At 40.6% G+C, this 11,119-nt stretch overlaps 1 protein-coding gene across 1 annotated transcript; it reads left to right on the top strand.

Moving 5' to 3' along the window:
- Positions 1 to 1,443: 1,443 nt before the first annotated feature.
- Positions 1,444 to 10,878, top strand: notum1b (notum, palmitoleoyl-protein carboxylesterase b; the record flags this gene model as incomplete). The annotated part of the gene is made up of 11 exons (XM_079264400.1): positions 1,444 to 1,811; positions 2,766 to 2,818; positions 2,903 to 2,998; positions 3,422 to 3,482; positions 6,210 to 6,268; positions 6,917 to 7,019; positions 7,100 to 7,291; positions 7,371 to 7,468; positions 7,566 to 7,713; positions 7,800 to 7,847; positions 10,536 to 10,878. 11 exons carry the CDS (start codon positions 1,444 to 1,446, stop codon positions 10,876 to 10,878), a joined length of 1,569 nt encoding a protein of 522 aa, XP_079120526.1.
- Between the last annotated feature and the right edge of the window lie 241 nt (positions 10,879 to 11,119).

Below are 11,119 nucleotides of genomic sequence, written 5' to 3'. Positions count from 1 at the left end.
TGAACTGATTAAAAAGCTGGTTGTGTGCTGGATAACTTCGGAGCTGCTGGAGTGGATTGTCCAGGAAAAATGTCGCTCAAGCTGCTGAAAATAGTGCAAAATTCCTCATATCATCCTCTACACAACATAACGAAGAGACAAGAGTGTGTTCAGAGAGAGACTTCATCTCTAATGCAAGACAGAAAGGTACCGAGATCATTCCTGCCATCAGTCATCACATTCCTGAACATGGCAATATTTTACTCTTTATCCTATCTATTGTTGTTTTTATTTCAAAACAAACAAACAAACAACAATAGCCGAACTACAACACTGAAATTTCCCTGTGGGGTAAAAGAAAAAAGTATTTTTCAGAGAAATGGAAATGTTTAGAACCTCAAGACGCGATAGTTACTACTTAACTGTAAGTCTTTAAAAACCAATGATGTTTTCACTTATAAAACTGAACAAAGTGCTGCCGGAGATCAGAACAAAGTTGATTGTTTAGTATCTCCTTGATTTGACCTGTAAAATAAAGTCTTTTCATACTTGAATAAAGTTCAGGCAGGCACTCAGACGCTACAACACAAAAACAGTTCATCACTGGCTCCAGCCATGTGTCTTCATGTATTAAAAATAAGGTGAATGAGTAGCTGAGATCTATAGACACAGAAATCTCATATTCCTTGTGCCTGCACATACCACAGTCATGATTTAAAGCCTCCCAGTGACCTTATCCCCTCTAGTTAGATAAGATTATCCACACTAACAAAGGCAAAATGCAGGTTTCCTTTTCAGCACATAAAAAACACTTCAAAACATGTGCATTAGCTTGCGGCATGGTGTGACCCTCCGCAGAAGAGCAGCCAGTCCACCCCTCGCACTATGCTCAAATAACACTTCAAAGGCTGTATGGTCATATGATGACACAACATCAAAGGGATAGTGTGTAAAAGCGAACCGACTCAGTGGGCGTGCCAGGCATACGCGCGCTCTGGGTGTGAGACCGACGCCCCGCGAGGAGCATCGGCCAACGGTAACAACGATTGGCCCGCGGGGGAGAGAGGCACGATTGGGCAGGGAAGGGGAGGAGGAGAGGACTTCAAATAAATCCTCTCTTTTTTCGAAGCTCAAGAGCTCATCAACCAAAAGGCAACAAGTCGATGATGGCACGCTAAACCTGATTCTGCTGCCTTTTTTACGCACGAAATGAGCAACTTTCTGGACAACCTGTTAGCGATTTATTGATATGAACGGAAACTTAGCGTGCATTTGGACTGAGACCAGACAGCCAGCTCTCTAAGCAATATGGAGCTCAGTAACCCCCGTCTTTTAAGCCCACTGCGCGTGAGCGATCGCTTCCAGAGAGTCTCTCAGAGGACTTCCCATCTCTCCATCTTCTTTTAAGACATGCTGCGTTTTATCCAGACTTTTTGCACGCACGTTTTCCAGTAACAATTAGAAATGCAGAGGCGTTTTGTGGTGAGAAGCTCGGCCGGACTGTCCGCGTTGAGGTCCTGCTTGCTGCTGCTCTTCATCCACATGAGCGCACCGGTTGAAGCGAGGAGAGTGCGCGGAGGTAGGGCGCAAACTCGGCGAATGCAGCAGCAGCAACAGCAGCAGACTCCGGCGTTCAGGGAGCGAGTGGACGGACCAGAAAGTTTCCCCTTAGACTTTACAGCTGTGGAAAGCAACATGGATGACTTTATGGTGCAGATTAAGAATTTAGCACAATCTTTGTATCCGTGCTCTGCGCAAAAGCTGGACCAAGACATGAAGCTGCATTTCTTGAAGAATACATCGGTGACTTGCAATGATGGGTCACCTGCAGGGTAAGTGCGCATTGGAAGCGTGAACGTTTAGTCAATAGCCTGAAAAATGTAAGAAACAGGTTAAGAAACAGAAACAGGTTATTCATTCATTTGTGCGGGATCTGGGATCTGGGCAGAGACAGCATGCGCTGATGAACAAAACATCCAATCTGCCCCTCATTCCAGTGTCACTCTGGATGTGACCAAAATGGATCAAAGAACCAAACAAGTGCAGAGAGTGCAGAGCAGCACGCGCACTTTTATGCCATATTAATGACGTTTTAACTCATCCTCTGCTGTCTAAAACTTGATCATTAAATCAGGCAATCGAAGTTTTAAATCTCATGGAATTACAAGTGAACTGGAAGACATAAAATGATGGTCGCTGCGTCTCACAAGTTAGTTGTCCAGAAACCCCTCGCAGTTTTGGAAGCAACTTCTGTCTTACAGTAGGCCTCCTCATCTTTTAGGTGTTGGTACAAATTAGGTATTTCTAATTGGATTTTTTTTTTTTTTGCATCAACGAGGAAGAAACCTTAATATTTTTCTGTTAATAAGTGCAGTAATGACCAGTGTCTAATCAGTAAAGACATTTTAACTTTTTAAAGTGCCGGGCCAAGTAGCCAACACATATACATAATAATTATTTGCACACAATTTTAGCCTTAATTTTGCCCACCATATAAATAAGAGACATGATTGGACAATTTCAGGACCCTTGGATTGAGGGGAGACATTTCCTAAACTGTGCCCTCTGAGTGCAAGAGTGTGTGCTGCTTCTTCATAAGGTGATATAAACAACCAAAGTGACAGAAGCACTAAAAGCTTCTTCAGTCTCAAGCAGAGATGCGGAAAATAATCAGAGACAAATATTTTATGTCAGGACCAAATGTTGCGTAGCTTGAATTTGAACACAAATCAGCATGTGTGTACTCAGATACTTTCACTGGGATTTTGCGTGGCCTTCTCTTGCAGGTACTACATAAAGGAGTCCAAAGGCAGCAAGAGGTGGCTGCTGTTCTTGGAAGGTGAGGATGAATGCATGAAAAAAAAAATCTCACTGACTGCAGCTTTATGAAGTTCTTTAACAATTGTGTGCATTTGTTCTGCAGGTGGATGGTACTGTTTCAACAGACAAACCTGTGACAGCAGGTATGAGACAATGAGAAGACTAATGAGCTCCACCAAGTGGCTGCAAACCAGAAAAGGTACACCACTAGGCTACACTGTGCCTCAGACTCCATGCACACAGTCTTCTACATCAAAGTGTTACACAGTTTATACAGAACTTTTGCTCTCCTAAGTAGGAGGAAAACATCTCCATTACATCCATCTTTAAAAGTCATACTCAGTGAACTACTTGTTTGTTTATGACCCCCCCCCCCCCCTCCCCAGCACTTCCCCTAGAACTGACACTGATTGCCAGTGCAGTGACCTCTTCAGTGCCTTCGTGTATTTAAAGCAGAGAAAATGATTGACTTCTATAAAACACATCCACAATCACACATGAAAACACACACCAAGGTTCATGACTTCTCAAATAAAGCTTTGCAATATCATTCTGCTCCAGTTTTATAAGTCAGAAGAACAACCAATATTCTGAATGTCATCCATTTGTTTTGTTTTCACAGGAACTGGAATCATGTCGTCACAGCCAGAAGAAAACCCTCACTGGTGGAACGCCAACATGGTGTAAGAAATTTACTGTTTCTTCTCTTGATAGTTAATTCATTCAGGTGTTTCACCTTTCCTTTTTTCTCACATTATTTGTATTTTTCTTGATGATTAACGTGTGATTATGGTTGCAAATGATCTAGAAAATTGACATCTTTGGAAAAAAATTAAAATCAAGTTATTTGCAGTTTTTGCAACTCTTTTTCAGTTAATTCCTTCTGTGTTGATGATGATGAACAGAAAATTACGTAAAGTCTTTATAATAACTGCTTTATTGTGAATACAGCTGTATTATACATACCTATATATATATATATATATATATATGTATATATATATATATATATATATATATATATATATATATATATATATATATAGGTATGTATAATACAGCTGTATTCACAATAAAGCAGTTATTATAAAGACTTTACGTAATTTTCTGTTTGGCATCATAAAACTGAGTGAATTAGAGACTGAAATACAGCAAAAAAAAGAATCACAAAATCATCCACAAGCCAAGTATCTGTAAACCTGCTTGGCTGTGATTTCTGTTCAAATCATATCAAGTTTGATTTATAAAGTGTTTTTTATGGAAAAAAGGCAAAACAAAGTGTTTTATGTGAGTGTTTATATTGTTACATATACATGTGTAAACATACACACACTCAGACGGAACGCAAACACTCCCTCAAATTTCTCCCTCTTTCCATATTATACTATTAGTATATTTTTCTGCCTCTTAGTTGAATGTAGCTACAACCCCAATTCTAATGAAGTCAGGACATTGTGCAAAACATAAATAAAAGCAAAATAAAATGATATACTGTCTTTTTTAACTTGTAAATGATCCAATGCACTACAAGATAAAATGTCTAATGTTTAAACTAATAAACTTTGGGTTTCTTTTTTTTATATTTACTCGTTTTGATTTTAATGCCTGCAACACATTCCAAAAAGCTTGGACAGGGGCGTGTTTACCACTGTGTTACATCACTTTTTCTTCTAACAACACTCATTCAGTGCTCAGGAACTGATGACACCAATGCTGATATCATGAACAACTTCAGTTGTTTAACAGTTCAGGGTCTCTGTTGTTGTATTTTGCGCTTCATAATGCGTCACACATTTTCAATAGGAGACAGGTCTGTACTGCAGGTCAGTCCAGTAGCCTCAATCTTTACTACGAAGCCACGCTGTTCTAACACATGAAGAATGTGGTTTGGTATTGTCTCGCTACAATAATATAAGCAGCGACATCCTTGAAAAAGACGTTTTTTGAGGCCAGTACATGTTACTCTAAAACCTGTACTTACCTTTCAACATTAACAGCTACTTTATAGATGTGTAAGTTACCCATCCCAAGGGCACTAACACACCCCCATACCATCACAGATGCTGGCTTTTAAACTTTGCACTGGTAAATTCAGATTGTCCCATTACTCTTTGGCCTGGAAGACACAACGTCCATGATTTCCCATAAAAATTTGAAATATGAACTTGTCAGACCACAGAACACTCTTCCACTTTGTGTCAGTCTATCTCAGATGAGCTCGGGCCCAAATAAGCTAGTGGCTTTTCTGGGTGCCGTTACTATATGGTTTTCAGTTTGCTTGGTAGAGTTTTAACTTGTACTTGTCGATGTAGTGATGAACTATGTTACCTGACAATAGTTTTCTAAAGTGTTCCTGTAGTGTAGTGTAGACTAGTTTAGTGCTGTGTAGTGTCGTGTAGAGTATTTTAGTGTAGAGTAGTGTAGTGTAGTGTAGTTTAGTGTAATGTAGTCTAGTGTAGTGTAGAGTAGTTTAGTGCAGTGTAGTTTAGTGCAGTGTGGTGTAGTGTAGAGTAGTTTAGTGCAGTGTGGTGTAGTGTATCGTAAAAAGGTCACAGGCATTCAGTTTTGGTTTTTGGCCTCACATGCAGCAATTTCTTCAGATTCTCTGAATCTATTCCTAATTTTATGGACTGCAGATGATTAAATAATTAAATTCCTTCCAATTGTATATCGAGAAATGTTGTGCTTGATCTATTGGTCTATTTTGTCACAGCTGTTGACAAAGCTGTGAAATACACCCTTCATTGCTTGTGAATACCAGACCCTTTTGTGTGATGCTCCTTTTATACCCAATGATGACACTCACCTGTTTCCAATGAACTTCTTCACCTGTGGAATATTCCAAACAGGTTTTGTTTGAGCATTCCTCAGCTTTCCAAGTTTTTTGTTGTCCTGTCCAAGCTTTTTGTTTTGAACAAGTTGCAGGGATCAAATTCAAAATTAGTAAGTCTATGCAAAAAAAAAACAAAAAACAAAAATCACTCTGTTCAGCTTTTATTTAGTCTCCATTTTAGACAGCATCCCAACCTCATTGGAAATCAGGTTGTGTAAAAATACTAGACATCTGGCTTGATGTCTCTGTGAGGAAGCAATATTTTGGGGATCCATCCACACCAGGAAGCAGCCCACCAATGACCACAATAGGTTCTACCACAGGAACTACCCTGATCACAGCACCACCACAGCTGCAGTACATAAAACTGCGGTGCAGGACCCCAGCCATCCAGATAGGGCAACTCATGCAACAGTAACCCTACAGACTGAACAGACCAAAGCCCCTGGTGTAGTGGGGAGGAAAAACACTAGAGTTAAAAAAAAAATTTTAAAAAATCACGGTATCATGTGATTCCAGATGGATGTTGTGCATTTGCTTTTGCTCCTTAACACATTGCAGTTTCTGCCTCCTGTAGATTTATCCCTTACTGTTCAAGCGATGTATGGAGTGGAGCCAGCCCGAAGACCGATCACAGTAAGAAACAGCATATCAGATTAGCTACTGTGTGAGTTTGTGGCTTATACGGGGATATATTTAATTTATTTATGAGCTTACTTACTTTGGCCATTTGCAGCTTTTTGAAGAATCATGTTTTATTTTTATTTTTCATTAGCTTACACATAGTTACCAATAACAAACCCAATACAGAATAACTGATCATTAAAAATGTCATTAATGACATTCTTTTTAATCAATAAAACTAATGCATCTTTAGAATATTGTTAAAGTTGTATGTGGACATATATTGTCCAGTATAACCATTGAATAAATCTCATTTTACTGCCACTACAGTTATTCATCTTCAAATAAAGATCTAAACGTTGAGGTTTTCTACTTTCACTGCATTTTAATGTAGTATATAAATACTACATTTTAATATAACAATATTATATTAATTGCAAATTTGTTGTTAATTCTCACATGATCAATTAACACAGTTTAATTGAATACCCATCCACCCCATACAGAATCGTCCTGCATATGATGTGTTGTCTATGTGTCTTTTCAGCTGGCTTGTTATAGCAGTCTTTAGCCACTGCTTCCCGTCTTATTTTCTAGTTTTAGTAAACATACAGTTTAACAGTGTGCCACTTGGCTCAGTGTCAATATTTATATGCTCAGGTGATTATGCGTTCATGGGCTCTCTGATCATTAAGGAAGTGGTGAATGAGCTGCTAACAAAAGGCCTGCAGAGCGCCAAGGTCCTGCTTCTAGCAGGCAGCAGGTCAGTTTAGTCAAAGTTTGTTTCATCCATTTTAGTAGTAATCCAGTTGCTCCCACTCATTACACTCTTCCTATCACCAGTGCGGGTGGGACGGGTGTCCTGCTAAATGTGGACCACGTCGCAGAGCAGCTGGAGTCCCAGGGCTACAGGGGGGTGCAGGTCAGGGGCCTGGCTGACTCTGGATGGTTCCTGGACAACAAACAGTACAAATTTACTGACTGTCTGGATACCATTAGCTGTGCCCCCACTGTGGCCATCAAAAGGGGCATCAGGTATGACAAAAGAATATCATTTGACCGATGAAAATGAAAAAGGTGAGAGAGCTTTGGAAGAATGATGAATACTCTGCAGGTACTGGGGAGGACTGGTACCAGAAAGCTGTCGAGAGGCTCACGTAGGAGAAGAGTGGAACTGTTTCTTTGGATATAGAGTCTACCCAACGTTGAAGAGTAAGCTTTTCTGCAAAGCCAACATAATAAGTGGCAGCATGATGAAATGCTGAGCGACTTGAAGCCTGATCTGTGGGCGTTCCCCTCCACCCTGCAGGCCCAGTGTTTGTGGTGCAGTGGATGTTTGATGAAGCACAGCTGACGGTTGATAATGTTCACCTGACTGGACAGCCTGTCCATGAGGGCCAGTGGCGATATATACAGAACCTGGGGCAGGAGCTGAGAAGCACCCTCCGTGATGTACCGTAAGACCATAAAACACTCATATTTACAACCTAAAAAAATAGTTTAAAATACTTTAATTATGATGTGGCTGTGTTTTGATCAACAGGTCAATGTTTGTTCCAGCTTGTCTTTCCCATGAACTCATCACCAGAACGTAAGTAAGTTTTTTTTTTAAAGGATTTTTGGGCTTTTGTGGCCTTTAAACAGTAGCTAGACAGGACAGGGATCAGAGAATGCAGGTAATGAGCTCCAGCAAAGGACCCGAGCTGGGACTTGAATCTGGACCAGATGCACCAAAAAGCTGAAGCTTTTTTACATGGGGCAACTGTAGGGATGTGTGTGTATACATACATACACACACACACATATATATATATATATATATATATATATATATATATATATATATATATATATATATATATATATATATATATATACACACTACTCACAAAAAGTTAGGGATATTTGGCTTTCAGGTGAAATTTATGGAAAATGCAATATGGTCATGCTACAGTGATATAATATCATAAAAGTAAGACATTTAAGTAGAAGGATGCACTACTAACAAAAAATTTGAACGTCTCAATATCTCATCATGTGCCCTTGAGCATCAATTACAGCTTGACAACGACGTCTCATGCTGTTCACAAGGCAACTTATTGCCTGCTGAGGCATGGCATCCCACTCTTCTTGAAGGGCAGCCCTCAGGTCATTGAGGTTCTGGGGTGCAGGGTCTCGAGCCTCTACACGACGGCTCAGCTGATCCCACAGGTTTTCAATGGAATTCAGGTCTGGAGAGAGTGCAGGCCATTCCATTTGAGGTACATCAGTCTCCAACAGCCGTTCCCTGATGATGCGGCCTCGATGAGCAGGAGCATTGTCGTCCATGAAGATGAAATTAGGCCTGTGCTGTTCATGTAGGGGCACAATCACTGGATTAATGATGTTATTCAGGTAGTATGGGCTTGTCACTGTACCATTCACAAAGTGTAGGGCAGTTCTGTACCAAGTGGACACCCCTGCCCACACTGTAACACCGCCACCACCAAAAGCTCGCCTGGTGACAACAGTGGCTGATGCATAGCGCTCTCCCTGACGTCTCCAACATCGTTGCCGGCCATCATTTCTGCTCAGTGTGAATCGACTTTCATCAGAGAACAGCACTGAGGCCCACTGGTTCCTCGTCCAGCGTAAATGCTCCCTGGCCCATGCAAGACGATGATGCCTGTGCCTGGTGGTGTGGTCAGGTACCCGTGCAGGTCGTCTAGCACGCAGACCACGCTGATGGAAACGGTTTCGAATGGTCTGACGTGACACTTGGGTGCCTCTCACCTCTCTTAAACGTGCCTGGAGTTGAGTGGCATTCATCATCCGGTTTCTCAGGGCAGTGTTCACAATGTAGCAGTCATCAGCACGGGATGTGGCCAAAGGACGTCCACTTCTAGGCCTTTCTGTGACTCTTCCAGTCTCTCCATATCTCTGTTGAAACCTGCTGATGACACTCTGTGACACTCCAAGCTCAGTGGCCACTTCTGTCTGAGAACGTCCTGTTTGAAGCATCGCTATGGCAAGGGACTGTTGTTCCATTGTTAGGTGTCGTCTTGGTCTCATGATGTCAAAATGTGAACAGCATGATGAGGACAACTGTTTAAACACCAGCTCTAATTGAACCAGGACATTTATTGGTCAATTCAAGGATCACACACCTGCCGTGATTTTTGCCGTTAAGCTCCTTGTTAGAGAACAGCAACTTGTGCAAAATTTATTGAAACATTTAACAGTTGGACATGTGCATTTAAAAGCTTAGAGAAGATCACATTAAGTTCACCTGTACAGGTTTGAATGCATTTTAGGCTTGTTGTGAAATTTCACCCAAAAGCTGAATATCCCTAACTTTTTGTGAATAGTGTATATATATATATATATATATATATATATATATATATATATATATATATATATATATATATATACACACATATATATATATATATACACACATATATATATATATACACACACATATATATATATACACACATATATATATATATATATATATGCGTACATATACATACATATATATATATATATACACACATATATACACATACATATGTATGTTATATATATATATATATATATACATATATGGTATATATGGTATATATAGAGTTTTGGCATTGGACAAATTTTACAAAAGTACTCACAGGAAATGTTGATAAACCGATAAGAGTCTTCAAGTAACAAAAAAAAAGGAACAAACTATGATGGAGCATATCTGTCCCTGCTTGACCAGTAATAGTTATAACCAATGGTGGGTAATTATGAGACCATAGTCTTTTGCATATACCAAATTTTTATCATCTAATATAATGAAGTATGAAACCAAACACCACTTGGAGACTTTTCACTCTGAACACAGAGAAAAGTCTGCAGGTTACTTTAGAAAAAAAAGATCCAACTATCATATTTAGCAAAGGGGGGGGGGGGGGCGGCATTATTGTCATCTATGAAAAGGGGGCCCTGCAGAAAAAGTTTAGAAACCATTGAGTTAACCTAACATGTATGTCTTTGGACTGTGGGAGGAAGCCAGATTACCCAGAAAGAACCCATTCATACACAGAAAGAACATACAAACTCCACACAGGACGGGTTCTGTTTGAATGCCCGCGCCCCCCCCCCCCCCGCCCCCGCCCCGACCAGTGACCTTTTTGCTGTGAGGTTGTAATATAATTTACTAAATGTTTAAGCTTGTAGTTCTGTGAAATCAAGAACATTTTGAAAATAGCTGCTAAATATCTCCAAAGTTCTTCATCATCTGCATGCTTCCCTGTAGATACTGGATGGACATTCAGGTGAAAGGCACCTCCCTGCCCAGAGCCCTCCACTGCTGGGATCGCAGTCTCCATGGAAACCTCCACATCAACGTCAGCCATGGCAACCACAGCCACCAAAAACACAAGATGGCTCCCATAAGAGGATGTCCCCAGCATCTGATTGACAGCTGCCCGTGGCCACACTGCAACCCATCCTGCCCAACCATCAGAGACCAGCTGACCGGACAAGAGATGAGCGTGATCCAGTTCCTGAAGCACTTGGGCTTTGACGTGCAGAAGATGGCTCAGCAGCAGGGGTTGGACCCCAGGAAGCTGCTGGGGATGCTTAATAATGGAAGCTGAGCTCTGCTGTTGTATTGTGTGAAGGCCAGCTTGCATGAGAAACTGAATTACAGGCAGAAACTGAGTAACTCAAACTCCAACAAGTGCTTCCATACAATACAATCAAACCAGAATGTTTGAGCTGCTTAAATCTATAGCATCAAATTAAGATATCCAGACATTATTACTCTAACAAGCTGGATACCAGGAATCCTGTATATAAACAGTGACATGAACTGGAGAAAGTCACATGTAGGTGAGA

This window comes from Telmatherina bonti, assembly GCF_933228915.1.
Source record: "Telmatherina bonti genome assembly, chromosome: 3".
Classification (NCBI taxonomy): Eukaryota; Metazoa; Chordata; class Actinopteri; order Atheriniformes; family Telmatherinidae; genus Telmatherina; species Telmatherina bonti.
Note: the sequence above shows the minus strand (reverse complement) of the source record. Positions and strands in the feature narration are given on the sequence as shown.